Source organism: Heterocephalus glaber, unplaced genomic scaffold (genome assembly GCF_053883595.1).
Source record: "Heterocephalus glaber isolate CG9 unplaced genomic scaffold, H.glaber_assembly_v1.0 deba00001141, whole genome shotgun sequence".
NCBI lineage: Eukaryota > Metazoa > Chordata > Mammalia > Rodentia > Bathyergidae > Heterocephalus > Heterocephalus glaber.
In genome coordinates, this window is record NW_028258201.1 from 2,256,205 (window position 1) to 2,278,006 (window position 21,802).

Sequence of the window (21,802 nt, forward strand, 5' to 3'; positions counted from 1 at the left end):
GAGCTAAGTGGCTTCTTTGGAGAAATGTCTAGTCAAGTACTTTGTCCTGGTTCATGTGTGGTGCTGGGAATTGAACCCAGGGCTTTCACACTGAGCTGCACCCCCCAACCCTTTTTAAAATTTTGAGACAGGCTTGCTGAGTTGCTAAGTTGCTCAGCTCAGATCCTCCTGCTTCAGTCTCCACAGTACTGGGATTACATGCATGCACCAGTACACCTTGCTTCCTTTGTCCATTTTTGGGTTGGATTTTTTTGTTATTGTTTTTAAGTTTTAGGAGTTCTCCATTTATTCTGTACATTAATCCCTTATCAGATACATGATTTTCAAATATTACCTTCCATTAAGACTTCTTTTACCAGCTCTTCTCTTATACACCTCTAGCCACATCACCAACATGGTCTACTTTTTGTTTTCAAAAGATTCCCCCACCCACCACCAAGATTTTGCTTAAAGCCTCAGCCCTGCACTGCCTAACCATCCTGCAACAAGTTAAGACCAAGCTGGTAGCCCTTCACTTCCCCAAACTTCTTCCTTCCTGCCCCATCTCCCTGTAAAGATGAATCCAGGAGACTCCTGCCTTCAGGAGGTACACATAGCCAAAGCAAAGCTGGAGGGGACAGGGCTTTTAACTGAAGTCGTGGTCCACACAGTGATGTTTCAGCTCTGCACATACAGGGTGTTCTGTAAGATCACGTTGCCTGGGGACAGTGTAGCTGGCTTAGTCTGTGTAAGGACGCTCTGTGACCCTGGTGTGATGAATCGCCTGATGACACACTTCTCAGAACCTATCTCCATTGTTAAGTGGCATGTGACTATTAGACCATGCTAATGGAATTTTGAAGAAAGAAATAGTATTTCTAGCTGTTCAGGGCATGCTATATGGCTTATATCTAGATGTCCCCCAAAGCCTCATGTGCTCACAGGTGGAGCTTTTCAGAGCTGGCTGGGTCCAGGGTATGTGAATATGGATTAAGGATGTGATAACTAAATTAGTCCACTGATTAGTTTAGCATGGTTCTGGGTATGGATAATGAGAAGACCCACTCTGAGTATCAGTGGCATCATCCAATAGGCTTGTAGCCTGGATGGAATAAAAGGGAAAGGAAGGCTTGCTGCTGCTGCTGCTGCTGCTGCTGCTTCTGCTGCTGCCACTGCTTCATGCATACCCTGCCACAGACTGTTTCTCCTCTGCCATGCTGCCATGCCTTGGAGCCAGCTGACTATGGACTGAAACCTCTTCAAACTGCGAGCTAAAATAAACCTCTACTCCTTTAACTTGTGGGTGTCAGGTATTTTATCCCAGCAACAAGAAAGTAATTAAGACAGGGCAGTAGGGGAGAAAGCTCAGTAGAGCAAGTGGCAGGCCTAGGGGACAGCAGAGGAGAGGAGAGAGCTGGCCAAGCTCCCTCTGTCTTAGGCAGCAGCAAGAGTAACATGAGGTGGCAGCAAGTGGCCTTTACTTTGCTTGAGGCCCAAGTACAGGGAGAAGCCAAGGAAGACCAGAAGAGGCCACGGGAGGTCAGACAGATGCCCCTCTGGTGGCCTCCCCTCCCCACGTCCTCCGGATATGTGGTCTCATCTGGGGTTCAGGCCCCGTTCCCCCCTCTTCCCCCATCGGGAGACCTGATTGGCAATGTGGGCTCGCTAATTCATTTGCTCATTCGTTAATTTGGACAATCTAAATAATTTTTTGGGACTTGTTCCAAAATGAAAATGTAAGGTCCCTTTTAAAAAACTAATTTAAGAATTTTAAGAGAGCACCAGATCACTGAACCAAGTGTGGTGTGAGTGCTGGAAACTGCCCAGGACTCACTGTCACGGGGTGGGTGGGACAGGTGAGGGCCTCACCCCAGGGTTTTCTGTAGAAGCGGAGGAGAAGGATACACGCAGACACTGCCAGCGATAGCAGGGCTGTGGACATCGGCGCTTTTGCTAAAGGAAGGAGGGGATTTCAGGTGTGATGAGTCCCAGGGAGAGGTCAGACAGGGTGCTGGGTCCACGTGTTGGGAGCACCCCTGAGGGGCTTGTGGGAGACAGAGACCTGAGCCCTCAAGGGGCAGCCACATGCAGGGGGCAAGACAGGCTGCAGGGCGGAGGGCAGGACCCTTCAGGACAGTCTGCTGTGGGTAGGTCCTTTACTTGCTCTGACTCCAGTTTCCTCATTTTAAAATGGTAATCATGTGACAAATTAAAACTGAGTCCGTGCCTGTAACCCCAGCTCTCTGGGAGGCTGAGGCAGGAGGACGGCAAGTTCAAGCCCAGCCTGAGAAACTTATCAAGACCCTGTCTCAAAAGAAAAAAGAGGGCTGGAGATTTAGCTCAGTGGTTCTGGTGCCTGCCTCGCAAGAGCAAGGACCTGATCCCTGGTACCAAAAAAAAAAAACCACAAAAGAAAAAAGAAAAACCCCCGAGTATTTGCTACCTGCCAGTCACTATTCTAAACGCCTTACCCAGACTGGCTCTTTAGTCCTCCTAATGGCCAGAGCACCACCATCACCCCCATTTTTAGAAGTGGAAACCAAGGCACAGAGAAGCAGGAGTTGCCAGTGTCACTAGCTAGGAGGTGGCAGAGCCAGGACTGGACCCCAGGCCGGGTGGCTGCAGAGCTGCAGTCCTTGGGGCCTGGCTGTCCCTAGCCTCTTTGCCTTTCTTGTGCTGTGGGTGGTTTGAGCCACAGCTCGAGCTCGTAGGCCTGTCAGTCACCAGGAGCCAGAGAAGGGCTGACCCTCCCTCGAAGCCTGGAATGGGTATTGGGGCTTTGTGGAGCCCGGCCTGCTCTGTACGGAATCCAGGCATCAGCAGGCGGAGGAGAGGGGAAGGAGGGACCCCTGCCTGGGGTTTTAAGTTATAATGATCCCAGTAATCGAGACACCGAATTGCACAATAAAATCGCTTGAACGTAAAAATATCATTTTGCAATGCCAGTGTTAATAATGTAAACATTAAAAGGGAATTAAATACTTAGCTTCATTGTGGGTTTGGCTGATTTTTCCTCTTTCCACTTATTCAACTGGAGGAAGCCACTGGCTCTGACCCCTAGATGCATTACTGGAAGCCCAGGGCCAGGGCTGACTCGTGTCAGAACAGTCTTTTCGGGCCCCTGAAGTGTCCCAGTGGCACAGACAGCGGCCTTGGTCTGGAGGTTTTCTAAGTGTTGGAAGCAGGCAGGGTGGGCCTCCGTGGGACCCCGTGGGACAGTCAGTCCATCCCAAGATGCTTGGCTGCACGGTGACACCGTCAGCTGCCCCGGGACCCGCTGTCCCCCTCCCTGCCCCAGGGGGCTTCTTGGCACCGGCTTTCTTGTTTTGTTTTTTTTGGTACCGGGGATCGAACTAGGGACCTTGCGCTTGTGAAGCAGGCGGTGGAACCACTGAGCTACATCCGGGCCTCATCACCAGCTTTCTTTTCAGCTCTCCCTCGCCTCCTGGGTTGTGTTTTCCGCTGCAGAGCGTGCAGATTTAAATCAAGAGTCCGAGGTTCAGATCATTCTGAAGAGCTGCTGGTGAGCAGGCTCGCCTTGCTGTTTGTTTTCCCAGGCTGCTCCCTGCCCTTCCTGCGGGGTCTGGGAGCTGGCACAGCTGGTAATAGTGATGGGGCGGCGGGCACTGCCGGAGGCTGGGTGGCTGATGACACTGCGCTCTGGAAAGGCTGGACCGCACTCTGCTCTTCAGGCTCTGCGTTAATAGCGCAGGAAACCCCAAGGGGCAGGGGCGGGGTGACTGTCTCCGGGCTGCCCTGCCAGGGGTGGCGGTGGCAGTGGGAGGTCAGGCCAGGCCGCTTAGGGGAGGTGCGCATGACCCGCGCTCCCGAGTCACCTGCCTCCAGCTCCCACGGCACCGGCACCGAGGGAGGATGCAGAGGACCGGCCAGAGGAGGGCGCTGCTGGGTCCCGCCGTCCTCTCTCTCCCCTGCGGCTCTTTATGTCTCTCTCTGCTTTAGTCAGTGTCCTACTGCCGAGAGGCCTATGGAGAAAGAGGTTACCCTACAGACTTGCTAGGTGTCACCAAACCCATTTTCTCTTCCCAGGCCCGTCCTGAGGCCCCATGGGAGCCCCTGGCTTCTGTCCAGGGCCGCGTGACTGATTCTGGCCCAGGGCTGTGGACGCCCGGTCGCTTCCCTGCGGGCTGACGTCCCCCTCTCTGTGCCATCTCGGGACAGGGGCCTGGGTCCCGGAAGGCTGTGGAGCCTGGATGGCAATGGGAGCCGCTGGGGAGAGGGAGGTGTTTGTCACAGCTGCCCGCCTGCGCTGACTGATACCTGTGAGTCTCCAGCTGGGGAAAGCAGGGCTCCTGAACTTTGGGACAGGAAGGGAGCCGGCTGCGAGGGACACAGTGACCCAGGCGAGAGGGGCAGCAGGCAGACGGGTCAGGAGCCCTTTCCAGTTCTCTTGTTCGTGTTCTCTAGCTCCCTGGGCATCGGCATCCATCACGGGCAGCCCGCTCGCGTGCGCCCCTGCTTGTCAGTCAACTCGGAACTCCTGCCACCTTTCCCCTTCTCTCCGTTCCGGGTGGAGCTCAGCCACCACCTCTGGGCTGATGACGTGAGGCAGCGGCTCTCGTGGCCCCTGCTCCCCCGGGGGAGCACTCCGCATATCCCGGCAGGTGGCCCGGCCCCTGCTGAAGCCCCTGGTGGACCAGGAGGTTCTTGCTGATAACGTCACGGTGCTCACACTTCCTTGCTCCCCATGAGACCCTAACACAGTGCCCTGTGTTCCAGGTATCTGGCGATTCTTTGGTGGAAGGAAGGAAGGGAGGAGGAAAGGGAGGAGCAAATTCATGGAATCACAAATGAATGAGGTCCTGGGCCAGATTTGCTAACGTCTCTACCCTCTGGGCTGTTTCCATTTCCCCTCTTTTTATTCCTGCCCCTCGCACGGACCCCTGTGTGGTGCAGCCCACAGACGCGTGACCCTCCCCCCTGCTGCTTCCTTTGTGGATTCCCTGGCCCTTCCCCACGCCTGTCACCTTCGGGCCTGGGGGAAGTCCCCTTGCCTCCAGCGCCCTCTGTGCCTTGAAGGGGTCTCCAGGGCCGATTCCCCACACCACACACGCTGCTCCCCGCCTTCACTATCCGGTGTGGTTTGCTGCCAGCTCACATGTGTTATTGTCGCCTCCTCAACTGGAACCAAAGCTCCCCGAGAGTGGCATCTTCCCCGGCATGATGAGCAGAGAGGCCAGAATGGATGGCTTCCAGTCACCGTGTTATTTGGAGACCCCCTCACACCTGTTGCTGTTTCGAGTGAACCTGGACAGGAGTGAGAGGCGCACACCCCACAGCTCCCTTCCCTGTACCTCTTTGTTCTTCTCCCCGGGGTTGGATCTAGTGTGTGGGCTCATTCTGCTTAGTGCGTGGATCTACAGGGCCAGGCACAAGTTCCAGGCCATAGCAACCCTGCCACGTCCAGCAGTCCAGTAAGAAGAGCCTAACCAAGCAACTAAGGCCGGGCTGGTGGTGCACGTCTGTAATCCCAGTGCTCAGGAGGCCGAGGCAGGAGGATCACAAGTTCAGTGCCACCCTGAGCCACATAGTGAGTTCAAGGCCAGTCTGGACTCTAGCAAGACCCTGTCTCAAACACCAAAACTGAAACCAGCAGCCAGTACGGTCCCTTTCTTACTACAGCATTTTTGATGGGGACATCTCTGGGGGAGATGGGGACTCGGCTGGACCTCTGATGGTTCAGATGGAGAAGGAGGCCTGGTAGACGAAGGGCACCATGGAGAAGGCGTCTGTGGGGAGAGGTGGAGGGCCCATCCCACAGCACCCAGAACTGAGCCCGGGGCAGGGAGTGAAGCTGAGCCGGGCGGTGTGGACGCGGTGTGGACGCGGAGATGCGGTGCTGGGGTCTTGAGGGAGAACCGGCCGGAGGAAGCAGTATGCAGCTCAACACATCCGGAGGGTCCCCTGCTTGGAAATCCAGGAGACACAGTCTGAACCGAAACAAGAGGATCTGTGATCTGGTTACTCCTTCCTTTCTATTTCCGTGGATTTTGAAAAGTCGATGGTGAGTGTCTGTTAGAGTCCAGTGGGGGCTTTTGCATTTTGTGAGGTTCGGATGAAAGGAGCCCTTCTTTTGGGATCTGGCCCTGCCTGGCAGATACCACGTCCTCACCCCTGCGCCCAGGGCCTGCAGGACACCGGTGGGCTCTTCCTGCCCTGTACTCTACCCACTCATAAACTGGAGCTACCGTTCAGTGTGATGATCAGAATAAACAAACAGAAAGGGTAATAAGGCGCACCAATAATCGCTGGTGACCTCAGCAATTTTATTAACGAATTTATTTCCCTAATTGGGGAGCTGATCCCAGTGCTTGACTCAAGGGCATTGTAATAGGTCTCCACATTGCAGAAGAAGGAATTAATTAGAACCATTCCCTCTCGCCTCATATTTACACTTGTCCACCGGTCTTGTAAACATCACTCTAGGATTTCTGGCTGCTCCAGGTTTGTGACTCCCCCTCCCCCAATAAATAAATAGAAATCGGAGACCATGGAAGTTGCATTTCATGGTCAGAATGGGGCAGAATCACCATTTCTGATAGGCACCGAGACGTCTATAAAAGACCATTCTCCCCCAGGCGAAAAATGGAGAACCTGGTTCATGCCTGGGCCTATCCTTGTCTGTTTACTTATACATTTACTTTTGGTTTTTTGAGACAGGGTCTCGCTATGTAGTTCAGCCTCGACTTGAACTCAGTATGTAACCCAGGCTGGCCTTGAACTTGTGGCAATCCTCCTGCCTCAGCCTCACCTATACAAAGCACATGCCCTGTGGCTGAACTGCACCCCACGTGTCCTTGTCCATTAGACACTGAGCACAAAGCAGGCAAGATGGGAAACCGGTCCCACTTGGCACTGCCCCACCTCTAGCTCCGGTGGGAAGGTGGGAGACGTCCATGAGCTCTGTCAGCCCAAGGCTCATGTCACTGGGAACTCGCTCTTTGGGCTTCTTTCCGTAGGGCTTGGCCTCACAGCCGTGAGGGCTGCCGCATGATGAGAAAACCTTCCCCAAAATGGATGCTCCAGACTGTGACTGCAGCGCTGGCCTCTGACTCATGCTCGGCGACGCTGTGCTGATTGATGAGCAGCACCTCACACAGGAGGCGCCGGTGTGCATGGAGCTGCCGTGGGGTGCTTTGCTTAGCAGCTGTGCCTCCAGAGAGTCTTGGAAGGCAGACCTGGTTACCATGAAGACGTCTAAGGGGCGTCTAGACTACCCAGCTTCCAGTAGGTCCCTTTGTAAAACCTAGCCCGGGAAATTCCAGATTCCCAGGGAGTTTCACTTCCCCCTTGGATGCCCTGCAGGATCCCGATGAGCTTTTCTAAGCTGAAGATGTAGCCAGGATCTGGTCTGTGGTAGGTGGTGTGCTCCTTCCAGGAGCGCTTGTACGTTGTGTGAGCAAAGTTGATCATCTGACACGGACCTTGGCCGGACCTGCGGGGAGCCTTCCAGAGGATGCAGACCAGCTGCAGTCCTTTCCAACGGCTCATGCCTGTCATAGATAATGAGGAGAGAGCTGGAGTAGAACCGGTATGAGCTCTGGCTCCTAATGACCACCAGGAGGGCCTGGAGCCAGAGCAGGATGGGCGACAGGAGCTCCGAGCACTGGTGGGCCCTGTTGTGCAGGAACTGACAGAGGGCTTGTTGGAAGCCCTCAGCTGAAAGCTTTCTTCTGTAGTACTTGTCTTTGCAGAGAAAGTGCTTCTTATCAGTCTGGTAGACCTTGCGTTGAAAAGAAGAAAGAGAAAATGTGAAGAATTGCAAATTGAAAATGAATTGCATGGGCTACAGTTGCAGCTACACAGGCTCCTGTGATATATAAACAGACTTGCAGGAGACCTGGGGTGGGAGCGGCTGAAATGAGCTGACGATGCTCTCCCATCACCCCCAGTGTCATGTTTCCATTCTGAAATGCTCCCTAGCAAGTCTTTAATAGTCATCTAAGGTCCAAAGATCCTTCACCTCACAGAGGTGACCTCCACCTCAGAGGCAACGTTTTGGATCTTCGTTCTTGTGAATTTCCAGTGTCAGCCTCCGAATCATGATTTAAGTCCTGGCTCCTGTCCCTCTCCAATTCAAATATGAGCAAACCCAAGCTAGAAAGCTTTAGAAGGAATCTCAAATCACTGCCAATGGCCTTGGAAAGGCAACTAGATTAAATTCTCTCCAATAAAGTTTATTGTCAAGTCTTTTCTCTGGAGATTTGAAGGAAACAGAAATGGCCCTGGAGATGGAGTGGGTGAACTGCTGGAAGATCCTCACGGTGGGTGGCTGGTGTGTGCAGGCCACCGGTGCAGCTGCGGGGTTCTTGTGAGGAGGCAGGCTCACTGCTGCGGTGGGGCTGCTGGCTTCTGTCCTTGGGATTGTCTCCCCGTCCCTCCCGCGTCGTGTCTTGGCCACCAGAAGGGAGCAGATGGAAGAGGGATGCTGACGGGGCTGTGGCAGCCGCCCCTACTTCATTCAGAAGGCACAGACAGCGGCAGGAGCTGAGCCGAGGCCAGGCCAGGGCTGGCTTGGCCACGGGGGGCTTGGGATGCCATACCTGTCCTGAGATAGTTTCTCAGGTCTTTCCGGCCTTCGGATCACGTGATATGTTCACAGAAAACCAGCACTGAAAAGAAAAGTCAGAAAGATATGATAGGCTTAGTTTTGCCTGTGGAGGGCCAGAGATTGGCTGCTAAATTAGCCATCATAAATACATGACAGGCGTCGCTTTCTAAATAAATCAGATCAATTTCAGAAGGTTTGAGGTCCGGAGAGAGATTCCATTTACACCACAAATCATCACACTGTTCTCTTGAGGACCACGTTCCAAGCCTTCCCAGGGACATCTGTGCAACGAATTTATAGACTCAACTTCCAGCTTCAAGGGGTGGCAGTTTCAATTAAGGAAAGCTATAACGTTTACCGTCACACCGGTGTCTGGTTTTGCTCGGAGTAGACAGACTGAGAGCGCCAGAGCGGGGCAGTTTATTCCCTCCCGCCCTCCAGCGCCCCTGCAGTAATGCAGTCGGGGCAATCAGGAGATTACGGTGCCTGCGCCTGGCTGGGAGTACAGGCTATCACCTTCCCACGTTTTTAAAAACCGAAGCAGGCAGCAAAAAGAAGCCAGAAAAGGTGGAAGGGAAAGAGGGAATGGTTAATAAGAATTCAAAGAGCAGACTGCCCTGCAGCGTCAGAGGGGAGAGGCTACATCTGCGTCATTCCAGAGGACTCAGGCTCAGTTCTCTTCCAGCCGCTGCCACACACCTGCAGGCATCAAAGATCTGCCTCGCCGTGGGCAGAAACCAGGGGCCCCTGTGTGAGCTGCAGCTGCCGAAGGCTGAGCTGGAGTTCAGAAGGGGGCTTCAGACACCACTGTCTTGAATGGTCCTCTTTCAAAACAACCAGCCTGTGGGCTGGGGCGTGGCTGAGTGGTAGTGCATGTGCCTAGCAGGCGTGGGTTCCATCCCTGGTGCCCCGAAACACAAACAATCCCCACGTGTCATGGCCTAGGACGCGCCTCTGCCTGCCCCAGGCGTCTCCCGCCTCCTCTGGGCTCGGCGGGGAGGTGGCGTCACCTACCTACACTTCTCTGCGCCTGGCCCTCTTCTCCTCTGACATCGTCTCCGTGCTGCTGCGTCCCCATCTGCAGGTCTAGGATGCAGGGATGCGTGAAGGGTGACACCGCATTTTCCAGTAGCAAGAAGTCTGGTCACACCAAGTTAAGGAAGGCTCCAAGGACACGCGGGCTGCTGCCCCTCGGGAGGCGGTGAGCAGCCTCAGAAGCTGCCGAACTGCCCTGCTCGTTGACATTCTTTTTTTGATTCTTCAGCTAAAAGCAGAAGAGATGATTTATTGTACACGTGTTACGCTCGGCCATAACTGAGAACAGTAGTCCAGAATGCCACAGGTCCAGGGCAAAAGACCAGCGGGGACTGCTTTAGTTATGACCAAGGTGGGTCTCTCTGAGGTGGTCTTGGCGATCAGATGGTAACGAAGTTCAAATCCATCGAGATGCATTCTAGATAGTAGCATGCAGTCTACTTGTACCAGTGTCCTCCGCCTCCAGCATTCCTTATTTCTACTCCTTAGGCCTCCATGGATGTACAAGCTATTTTACTTGGAGCTCTGCCTCATCTTTCTTCTTTTGCGCTTCAGCCTGCGCATTCCCTTCTTCCTCCACTTGGCTCTCATGGCGCGGAGGTTTCTAAGAAGATGGCGTTAAAACTGAGAGAGCCTCGGCGATATTCTTCCACTCCCATTTCCTTCCTTCCTTCTCTTTCTTTCTTTCCTTTATTTTCGGTTCTGGAGATTGAATCTCAGGTCCTTTACACAGAGCTACGCGAGCTACATCCCCACCCCTTTTTATCTTTTATTTTGAGGCAGGCTGTGCCACCTTGCTAAGTGGCTCAGGCTGGCCTTGAACTTGTGAGCCCCCTGCCTCAGCCCCCCAAAGGACTGGGATTACAGGTGTGCACCACTATGCCCGGTTGCATTTTCTTCCTTACAGACAAGCCCTTCTTGCTATTAAGAATGCAAGGTATTAGCTTTGCAGACTGCTTTAATAAGTCCATTTATTTAAAGGGAGTCTATGAGTATGTGAGCTTTTCTTCCATTTCCATTTTGCTCTGAGGTTGAAATTTAACTGTGGATGTGAAATCCCTGGCAGGCCATGCCCAATTTACATTTTATAGCAGAAAATCATAAGGCTAAAACCTCCAGTCACTGAATGGGCCAGTACCTTTTGGGAGAAGCGGGTTGATGTTCACTTTGGAGATGAGTTGCAGGAATATTAATTTCTGTGGAGTAATTATCCTGCAAAAGCTTCTCAGGGATTAGGCTGCAGATGTGTCTTAGTGAATACTGTGAAACCAGCCGCCCATTTGCAGGAAGGAGCCCTGGGTAGGAAGGGGCCTTTCAAACTGAAATTTCTAGGCTGTGTATGGGGCAGCTCCTGTCTGTGCCACTGTGGGCACTTCCCTAGGGAGGACCCACATTTCCTTCCCACCCCGTGGGCCCATGGAAGATTTCTGCAGGGGCAAGGGGGCGAGGGCTGGTTGGGGCAGGGAGACCCCTCCAGCCCTCTGAAGCCCCTCCTGGCCCCACATGGCACGGTGTTACACATTCCTGCCAACCCCACTGCCCAGGTGGCGGCAGAGTATCAGTATCAACTGTGATTCCAGTCCAACTTGCCCACACTTCTTTGGAGGGGTCCGGTTCCTTTTCTTTTTTGAAGTACAAGGTTTTGAACCCAGAGCCTGCACACTAAGCCACATCTCTCGCCATTTATTTTTCTGAGACTGGATTTCGCTAAGTCGCTGAGCTGCCCAGGCTCTCAGACTTGTGACCCTCCTGCCTCAGCCTCCTAGAGTGCTGGGATGACAGGCGAGTGCCACCGCCCTGGCTGGGATCTGATTTCTTCTAGGTTGTATTTGTCTCCCCTGTCTCTGTCTCTGCGTCCCCCACTGCTGCCACCACCATCCCTTCCTACCTGTGGGAGGGCGTTGGCAGGAGGGTGGGCAGGATACGGTGCCGCTTGTTCTCTGGGTGCTCCGAGCACAGGCGGCTCAGGTAGGCCTGGTGGCAGAGCAGGCCCACGGGTTCAAGCTCCTCCTCTCGACCTGGTTGCCATTGGCATCTTCCACCCGCAAGGAGACCTGGGTGCTCAGGAGCACCGTGGTGGGGCTGCGGGGAGGGAAGCGTAGTGACGTCAGGCAGATGGCAGCGCCGCCTGCCCACGCTCTGTGGGATGGGCTCTGCCCTGGCATCTCCAGGACGGCGCTCACCAGAGCCACGAGACATGCAGGGGCCACAGCGCCTTCCCTCACGTCGCTTACTGTGGAGGCACAGATGGGGCTGTTCAGGTGGGGTCGCCGCCCTGTGCTGTGCCCCCACCTGGAATCACAAGGCCGGGGCTTTAGGCTCTGGTGCCTGGCTTGGCATCATGTCCTTGAGACCTCAAAATGCCATGGGGAGGGGTTGGGTGGGGCAGTGGGGTCGCTGGACGTGGCCCATCCTCCCTCTCCTGCCTCGGGCATCTCAGAGTTGGCGTCTGGGAGCGCAGATAGCCGGTGGGTTCCTGATCCAAACCAAGACTTTAATCAGATCCCATCCCCTCGGGGAGGGGCCGTATTGTCACTGTATTAGTTCCCTTTGTTTCCCATGAATGTTCTTAAAATCCCCAGGGACCTTCTCATCTGAGAAAGGTCAGCTGATGTCTGAGGCCCTAGAGACCTCTGCAAGGGCCCAGGTCCCGTCTCCTGCGTCCCCAGGGACCCTGAGGGCCACACCGCCCTCTCCTGGGGCATCCTGAGCGCTAGTCCGGAGAGATGAGCCACATTTCCCTCGCTGAGAACCGCGCTAGGGTTTCTGTTCTGCACCCCCCCAGGCCCCGACACCCTGCCTGGCCTCAGCGTTTAATTAAACAAATCGGCACCAAGTTCCCACTCTGCCCACCTCTGAGCTCTGAGGAGGGCTTTCCCGAGGCTCCCTCCACAGTGGCCTGGGAGAAGCCCACTCCTCCAGGCTGAGCCTCCGTCTGACTTTCTCGTTTTCTTGGCCCCAACTCTAGTGGGGCACGGGTGGCCCGGGCACAGGTGGGGCGGTGCTGTCCCTGCTGAGGGTCACCTCAGCCCTCTGTGAGCCCAGTTGCCTGCCGCATGTGCTGCCCCTGGGCCAGGGCCCGGGCGCCCCCACCACTGCCGGTGGCCTGCTGCGTCGACTGCCGTGTGGCCACCGTCACAGACTCTGCGGACGCCTTGCAGGGCTCCCGGGCCTCCTCCTGCGGGTGCGCCACTGGGCTGCGGTGGCCTCTGCTGTCTCTATGGAGGTGCCGGGGACGGCGCCTGCCGGACAGGGCCAGGGCGGGACGAGAGCCGTGGCCCGCAACCCTCAGTGGCACGGAGACTGGGAACTTCCCTTAGTGGCACCGGCGACAGCCTCCTCCCTGCTCCTCTCCCTGGCCTGCTGTGGCCGGCCCGATCCTGCTCCCTATGACCCCGCACCGTGGCGTCTGCAGAAAGAGCCGTGGGCTGCTCTCCGTGTGTTCCTGCTTCGTCTCACTTTGTCTCTTCTCGCTTTAAACAGAGCCACCTGTACCTTTTGTTCCGGCGCCTGGCTCCGCTCTGCACAGTGCAGTCAGGCACCGCCAAGCTGCTGCGCCCAGCCGGGCCCCACCTTGCCCTCTGTGGCCCTCGCCAGCCCTTCTTCCCCCATCTGTCCTTGTCTGACAGCTTCCGGGCGCCTTCTGCTGTGCCCCCGCCCCTCCCCGCCTCTGCCTCCTGCACAGGGTTGGCCACTTCCGGTGGCCAACGCCTCGGCACATGGGCATTATGGGGCTCCGCTCTGCAGTGACACCAGAGACGGGTGCGCGTCCCCACTCTGGTCCCTCCTGCCGTCGTCGCATGCAGTCAGGGCCCCAAACTGGCCATGCAGCTGAGGGCTGCTGGGACCCTGCTGAACGCACGCAGCCCTGCTGCTCTCCTCAGGGGTGCTGGCTGCCCGGGAAGCTAGATGTGGCCGCACATGGGCGCTGTGTCTGGATGGGCCCAGAGCCCAGGGCTCCCTGCATGGAGTCGGCATCCGGGGTGGCCGCCTTGCCATGCTCTGGTGGTGGCCCAGAGGCGGGCAGAAGGGCGGCTCCTGAGGATGGGGTGTGGGGACTTATCCCCCTTTGCGCCTGCAGCCTCGTGGTCACCTCGCTGTGTCACTGTGGGGTGGGTTTGTGCCCTGCAGTTCTGGGCTCCACTGGGGACCCTGGTCCCTCGCTCTGGCCCCTTGGGCCCAGGGCTGTGGGTCCCGGCATTGCCACCCTGGCTGCACCGTGCTGCTGGCTGCTCCTGTCTGTCTCACACACATCTGCAAGCGGTGCTTGGGGAGACCCTCCCGAAGGCCCCGCTCTCTGCTGGGCCTGCTGCGAGGAGCATGGCCGCCTGTTCCTGCCGCTCCACTCTGCTCACGCCCCCCACGTGTCACCTTCCCAGGGCGAGCAGCGATCCCACCGGGCAGGCAGTGAGGAGATCACCCCGCTGCGCCCCTGCAGTGCCCTGGGCAGACCCCTGTGCGCCCTCCACTGCAGACTGCTCTGCTCTCCAGGGCCGCTGTGCCCGGCTCAGTGGTGTCCCCAGGCCACTCCTGCCATCTGCAATTCCTGGTGCCCTGACTTTGCATCCAGGGAGGGACGTTCAGCCCACCCGGGCCCGTGTGCTGTGAAGTAAACATTACAAAGGGCGGTAATCCCGCCCCATGCTGACCCGTTACAGCTGACCTGACACTGGCGCCGTCCTGGGCCACCCCCATCGGGGCTGTGCACATGACAGCACGCAGCAGGGAGCAGGCTGGGGCATAGTCACAACAGTGATCACAATTGGTACACCTGTAATCCCAGCACTTGGGAGGCTGAGGCAGGAGGATCGCTTTGAGTTTGAGGCCAGCCTGGGCTACATAGTGAGACCCTGCCTCAAACCACCCACCCCACAAAAGTTGCTACATCTTTCTGCCCACTGTGTGTGGTCCTACAAGATTTTCTTTTGTGTTCTCTGTAAGTCTATTGGTGGCACCCACAGAGGCTGGGGATCCTGCATGTGAGGGTCTCCCGGGTGCGTGAGGAGCACTGTGCCCCTCATTCTGTTCTGCACTAGAGAGAGCGAAGCCGTGAGTCCTCCATCCCCAGGACAGGAGGCTGGAGCGCCAGGCCGCACAAGCTCTTGGCTTGGGATTTCAGCTCTGCGTCCTCAGCTGGGGCAACCGTGCGTGTTCTGGGAGCAGAACAGATGTCTGGAAGCTAGCACCAAGCCCCGGTCCATCTTTCCCTGTGTGACTGCGGGGAGTGCTGGCCTATTCCTGGGGAGCTCACAGCCCTCCCGGCAGCCTCAGGGGCCGGGGAAGCTGCACTGGGCCTGGCCCTTTCAGGTTTTGTGAAGTGTGAGTTCGCACCCGGGCCCTGGCCTTTTCCACTTTTAGAGCTGGTGACAGGGCTGCCAGGGCCACGTCCTGGGAGCTCAGGCCAGGGCTCCCTGGAGGGGCCAGAGATGTGCCCTTCACTGCCTTCAGACTCCAGCTTTGTCCAACCTCACTGGTTCTGAGTGTCACGTGAATGGAGGAGGGCAAAGGTGCAAATAACCCCAGACCAAGAAAATCCCAAGGTCCTTTCCATTTCGAATATTGTCAGAGCCACACTGCCAGGCCTGTGGCCCTGCCTCTCAGTCTTCATGTGCCCCTGACGGGCTCGGCGAGCCGCTCTGGCTCCTGGCTGCCTCTCTCCCATGCAGCCCCGGCGCGCTCAGCCCTGCCTGCCAAAGCCCGGCCCTGCTGGATGGGATCTGTGGTGGCCGCCCCCTCACAGGGAGCTCATTGCCCGCCTTGGCAGGCCTGGAGCGTCTCAGCAATTTGGTTTGGCCGGGCAGCTTCCCGAGCCTCGGTGACTATTCCATCATGCATTTATTTTTAAGCTTACGAGAACATTGACTCGCAGCCTTCTGTAATCTGAATCTGGCGGAACTGTGAGCCAACTGGACCCAAGCGTATGTCCTCATTCCCCCAAGGCTGACAGGCAAACTGGGAGGAGACAGATGTGTTCCAGGACATGGTCCTGCCTGGGGGCCGGGCAGAGGCTCAGGACAAGCTCCTGGGACAGGGAGGCTGCCCTGTGGAACGATGTCCCTGCCTAAGATTCTCCCTGTCACCATGCTGATGCCAGGCAGGGGGAGGTGAGGGCGCATGCTCTGTGGCACAACGACCACCTCAGACACGGCTCCCTTGGGGGGCTGAGCCTGTCTCCGAGAAAGGGGTGAAGTCACTGACTGAAGCCTCCGGGCAGCCATGTGCCCCCCTCCTTGGGCGAGATGACCCTGACCTCCGATACCCCGGGTCCACTCCTGTGGTGACCGTGGCCTGAGTGGAGTGGGTCTGCATGGCTAAGAGCCCACCCTTGGGAGCCAGACCTCAGAGTTTCAAAGCTCGGCCCTGCCTCTCGCTGGCTGTGTGGTCTCAGGCAAGTCAGGCAACCACCCTGTGCCTCAGTTTCCCTCCTTTGTCATGGGGATAATAAAAGTACTTGTCTCAGAGGGTTGTGTCAAGCACAGAGCAGACAACAGGGCAGCTGGGACTTCTATACCAGCAGCCAGCAGAGCTGAGGTGCTTTGAGGCCCTCCCCATGCACAACCTGACCTTAGGGGCTGGTCCCCCCTCCTTCCCAGCTGAGAATGAACGAGAGCCCCTTGTGTGATCTGGGCCTTTCCCTCGCACCTGCCTCTTTTGCTGGTTTGTGCTTAGACCCTGGGGCTGCGTGGATCGTGTTCTGGTGGGGGTGGGGGATCAGCACTTCTGCATGCCATGGTGGACCTGGAAGGTCCCCCCAAAGCCCCTGTTCAGATGTGGGGCTTTTGGAAGGTGATCGGATCATTGGGGGTGCTGTGTTCATCAGTGGATCCGTCTAAGTGTGCAGTTAGGGCCTGGTCAGAAGAGGCAGGTGCCTGGGGGCGTGAGCTGGAAGGGTCTGTCTCCTTCCCCACATCTTCTTTTCTCTCTGTGCTTCCTGCCCGCCATGCTGTGAGCAGCTCTCCTCCTCCTCCAGACCCTTCCACCATGCTCTTACTGCCCTGGAGCCCATCTACCGCGGACTGCACCCTCTGAAAACATGAGCCAAAATAAGCCTCTCCTTTGCATTGTGGGTGTCGGGTATTTTGTCTTAGCTATGAGAGAGTGACGAAGACACTGAGTCACCCAAACCTTACAGTCAGTTGTCCCTTCCCCCCCCCACAGGCGGGGAGGCAGTCAGCCCTGGTCTCCAGTTCCCTGACTCAGGCCCCTCCCGACTCATGTCAAACACTGTCTCGGTTTCCTGCGAGGAGCCTAAAAGCAGGACTGGTACAGTCCTGGTGGCCCCTGATGGTGTGGCCTGTCTGGCTCTGACCCTTGGATCACCCACAGGCGGTGCCCACCTAGGATGGTTTCCCTTGCAGTTATTTGTTTTTTACTTTGTGATGTGGGAAATCAATATGCACTCAGTAGGAACCATATTTTGGAAGTTTTGATCTTTTCTGGGGTCAGCAGTGTATGGCACGAGTCCCTCCTGTGAGGTGGACAGTGGCTGGCACTGTAGTGCTCATCAGCCCCGTGACAACAGGGTGAACCACAAGGATGCTATGGGCACTGTGCAGCTAAGCTGTCACATGGGGAGGTCAGGTGGATGAAATGCATTGTGATTGCCATAATCTCCAACTTGCAGAAGAAGCTTCAGGGGGATGTGACCCAGTTGCAAATTGTAATGCATTTTGTGTTAGCAGAGCCAGAGGTGGTGTCCCTGGGACGATTCAGCTGGAGAGGAAGCTGGGCAGAGTGAAGGCTGCACGGGACCCTGTGCCTGAGGGTTCCCGAGAGCGCATCTCAGCCTGGCCCTGCAGATGGGGCGCAGAGGGCCGGGTTGGGGGATCCTGAGGACCAGGGCGGCCCCTTCCCTCTCCCACTCACCTGTGGTGGTCCTGGAGCGGTGCCAAGCAGGCATGGAATGCTGCGGGCAGGAGTGCTCGCCCACCCTGCCGCCCCTTGGCTGTGCTGCGTTCAGGGCAGGAAGATCGCCGTTGCTTCCAGTGGGTGCTCTGACAGTGACCACAGCCAGGCAGGCGACACTGACCTGCAGCCTTGGGGACTCAGGGGAGGCCAAGTGGCAGAGGGGCTGGGCAGATGGCCCAACTGCCCCCCCTGCCTCTCCGGGCTGACACTCAGGAGGTCCTGCAGACCCGTGTGAAGCACTGTGGAGAAGCAACGTCCAGGGCTCAAGGCCCCGGGAAGGCCTAGTAGTGGCTCTCAATGGGAATCGTGCTACCTACGGAGATTTCTGAGCCAGACGGGGTGGCTCACATCTGCAGTCCCAGCACTCTGGGAGGCTGAGGCAGGTGAATTGCAAGTTCAAGCCTAGTCTGGGCAACTTAGGGACTTAGCGAGATCCTGTCTCAAAGTAAGTAAAAAGAAATTAAGTAAATAAGTAAATAAATAAATAGTCGAGGGATGTAGTTCAGTGCAAAGACCCTGGGTTCTATTCCTAATATCATACACACACACACACACACACACAACCCCAAATCAGAACAACAACAAAAATCCAACCAACAAACCCTAGATCCCTGGGGCTGGGCCCAACCCCAGGGCCCCAGAGATTTTGACTCCTGGGGTTGAAGGGGCCTAGAAAGTTATAAACCCCAAACAGGCAGAATTCTGGAGGAACTGTTTGACCCCAGCTCGTCCTCAGAGACACTGCTGTCCACGGTCCTGTCCCCCATGGTCCCAGTCCTGGCATGCACCCGCCCTGGGGATTGAACTTGGGGTCTGATTCGTTGCCCCGGTGGGACCAGAGTTTGCGCTCCTTCTGCCTCAGGCTCCCTCAGTGCTGGGATTACAGGTGTGCATCACCTCGCCTGGCTGCCGTGGTTTCTGATGCATTTATTTGGGTATCATTGTCACGTCCCCACAGATCCGTGGACAGCAGGGCAGGGCCTGCAGTTGCGGGCCTGAAGTCCTTCCAAGGCGGTCTTTCCTCTGGGCTCTGCCCGGGGAGCTCCTCTTCCAAAGCCCAGGCCTGGCCAGCAGCCTGGCTGTCTCCTCTCGCTCTGTCTCCCAGAGCCCGCCCTGGCTCAGATCCACACACTGCTCCGGCCAAGGGTCCCTGGCTTGTCCCTTCCTGGGCGAGGCAGGATGTGATTTCCTGAGCAGGCCCTGCCCAGCTTCTCCATGCCCTGCCCCGCCCCGGCCAGGGCCTCCACATGGTCAAGGAGCTTCGACCTGTGCTGTGTGTACCAGGGTCCCACGGCCACCACGATGCCCCCACAGCACAGGACCCAGTGCCACTCAGTGTGGTTTTCATCTGTTCCCAAGCTCCCAAATCTGGTCGGGCTGAGCGAATGGATGTGAGGGGAAGCCGTGACATCACACTGCAAGCTCAGAAGAGCAGAGGGAGCTGGGATGGCAGGTGGTTGGAGTGCCTGCCTCCGGCACACACCTTTGTACTGCGGTGTGAGGTATTTCATGGCCAGTGGCAGGGACTCGTAGGAGCGCTGCTCGCGTGGCCCGAGGGGCTTGCGCACCGTGTGCTCGTGGCACCGCATCACGCTGAGATGGCCCCCGACCTGGAGCAGGAAGGGTTCCAGCCGCACGCCCAGCTGGGCATCCTCGGTGGCCTGCAGGACCATGAGGCCTGCGGTCCTTGAGGGGAAGGCGGGAGGCGGCGGCAGCTGCTCAGGGACTTGGGCTGGCCTGTCCTGCACCTGGGCCTCTGGGCTGCCCCTGGCCAGGCTTTCTGGAAAGCAGAGGATGGCGGTTCTGGGATGGCACTGGAGGGGCCGCACTGTGCAGGCTGCTCAATGCCAGCTTCCACCAGACTGTTGATGCGCACCGCTCATTTCTGGGGTGATCTTACCTCCCTGGAGCAGGGGAGAGGGGAAGACCTGAAATATTTTGAATTTAAATATTCAGACATTTAAAAATATCAAGCAGGGGGCCAGGGATTTAGCTCAGTGGTTCCGCTGCCTGCCTCGCAAGTGCAAGGTCCTGAGTTCAATCCCGAGTACCAAAAATAAATAAATAAATAAATAAATAAATATAAAAAATAAATAAAAAATAAAAATATCAAGCAACACAAACAACTGTAAACTCCAGAACTGTGTCCTAACCTCTCTTGGCCTGCTGCCTTCCTTTCTTTGGGGCATCGATCCCAGGACCAACCAGGGTCCCTGCTCTTAGAGAAAGTCACCATCCTACTGGCAAGTTTTATTTTTGCACAACAGAGCTATGCGCCATCAACTTACATCCTGGCTCCCTTATGTAACTGCTGTGTGACCTTGAGCAAGTTACTAAACCTGTCTGAGCCTCAGTTTCCCATCTGTAGAATGGCGTAAGGCTACCTACCTCTGCTGGAGTTGAGCACAGAATCGAGAGAAGGGTCGGGGAAGGGTTAGCCCAGTGCTCAGAGCCAAGAGCTCAGGAGCTGTGGGTGACATTCTGATTTCTAGCATTACTGCTGGACGGTCACAGCCCCCAAGGCTCTGGACTGCAGGAAAGGCAGATTTTATCGGCACCACGAGGTGGTCTTGCCTCCCCGACAGCTGGGCCTGGTGATCCGGCAGGGGCTGGAACTGGGCTGGAAATGCAGCCCTGAAGTTGTCCTGACTTTGTCTCAGGAGTGCGCCAAGATGACACTGCAGGGAGGCCCCGGCCACTGTGTTTGTCCTGTCACTGCCAGTTATTAATACCCTGCCCTCTGCTGGATTCCTGGCAGTGCGGCGAGCCGCCAGCTGTGGGCAATGATGACCTTCTGTCCAGGCCCGGCTCGGCCACTGGCTCGGTGCACAGTGGTGCCTGTCAGTTCATTCGGAGACTCCCGAAGCCGCCCGGGGCCTCCAGCCACACGGGAGCCTCCGCCTGAGCCCTTCATTTCCCACCAGTCCTGCGGACCAGGAAGTCCTGAGGAAAGGGAAGGGCATGGGCTCTCCCTGTCCCTGTGCAGGGCCAGCTGTGTGTCCCCTGGTGGTGCAGGGGCAGCCCCTTTGGGAGAAGCTGGCAGGAGACACATAGAGGGGGGTGGGTGGGGTGGGCCCACCTGTGAGCGGGGTCCTGGGCTATGGGATGAGGTGGCACAGGTGTGCGGCAGACCTGATCCGGCTTGTAAATTTGGAGAGAGCAGGAAAGAAGAGAAGCGCTGAGGTGCCCATCACGGCCCCTCTCCCCAGGCTCACGTGCATGGCAGCCCCTGCCAGCTCACCTGTCCCCAGGCAAGGACACTTCTGGTGACCAGAGGGCTAGCTGTGAGTAGAATTCACCGACAGCCACTGCTGGAGCCTCAGCTCCTGCTTCCCACCGATTCTCTGAGTCCAGCCTCATACCACCAGGCTGGCCTTGTCGACCTGCACCAGCTGCACCCCTCGGCCATACCGGGCAGTCCCCTCCCCTCCTCTCTCCCTGCACCCCATCTCCCCAGGGTGCCCTAAGAATATGACTGTGGTGGAGCAGGGCCAGAGTAATGAGGTTAAATGGTGATGCATGCACACGTGCGTGTACACACACACACACACACACACACATACACACTCAGTGCTTGCTGTGTGTCAGGCAATGTTCTAGGTGCTCTGTGTAGATGAACCCATTCAAGCCTCACGACCATCTGATGGGTGATCAGGGTAGCAGCCCCATTTCACAGATGAGGAAACTGAGGCACAGAGGTTAAGAAACTAGCCTGGTGTGCCCGGCTGGCATGCAGAGAGCAGGGTCTGACCAGGCACACCAGCCGGCGGCGACTCACTGGCCATGTGACAGGAGGCCAAGGTTGTCACTGATTGTGTTGCAAGTTAGGAAGCTGAGCATTGAAGACGGGACTTGCAAAAGCCCAAAGTCACCTGAGTCCCTGGCAGTGCTGGGACAGGTGTTCTTGTCCCCCATGCCACCTGCTGGCGTTGAGTACATGTTATGTTGGGGTAGATGGAGGGGAGAGGCCCCTCCCTGGCACAGAAACCTTCTGGGGGCCCATGGAGGCCCCCAGAGCTCCGGCCGGGTCACCAGACCTGCAGGGCACGCTTCCTCCCAGCACGAACTTGGATCCTACAGAGGCAGACTCCTCCCCCCCGACGTCAGACGTTGGGGCCCTGGTTGTGTGTTCTCAGGGGACATGGGGCCCAGAGGGCCTGTCCCAGAGTAACAGTGCCGCTGTGGCCCAGCCCCGTGCCTGGTGGCAGCCTGTGCTCAAAGGAAAGCTGGGATTGACAGCCGGGAAGCTGAGGCCCTGATCTGCTGGGCGCCAGCTGAGGTCCGCTCCTGCCTGAGCTGTAGTCTGCGGCT

General features: G+C 56.9%; 1 protein-coding gene across 1 annotated transcript; it reads right to left on the reverse strand.

The window, feature by feature from the left end:
• Positions 1-6,117: 6,117 nt before the first annotated feature.
• Positions 6,118-19,276, reverse strand: Ip6k3 (inositol hexakisphosphate kinase 3). Its single transcript, XM_087210379.1, is given in 7 exon segments — positions 6,118-7,413; positions 7,415-7,783; positions 9,567-9,688; positions 11,509-11,574; positions 11,577-11,667; positions 12,615-12,825; positions 18,971-19,276. Coding segments are annotated over 7 exon segments (1,272 nt in total). The 5' UTR covers positions 19,165-19,276; the 3' UTR covers positions 6,118-7,194.
• Between the last annotated feature and the right edge of the window lie 2,526 nt (positions 19,277-21,802).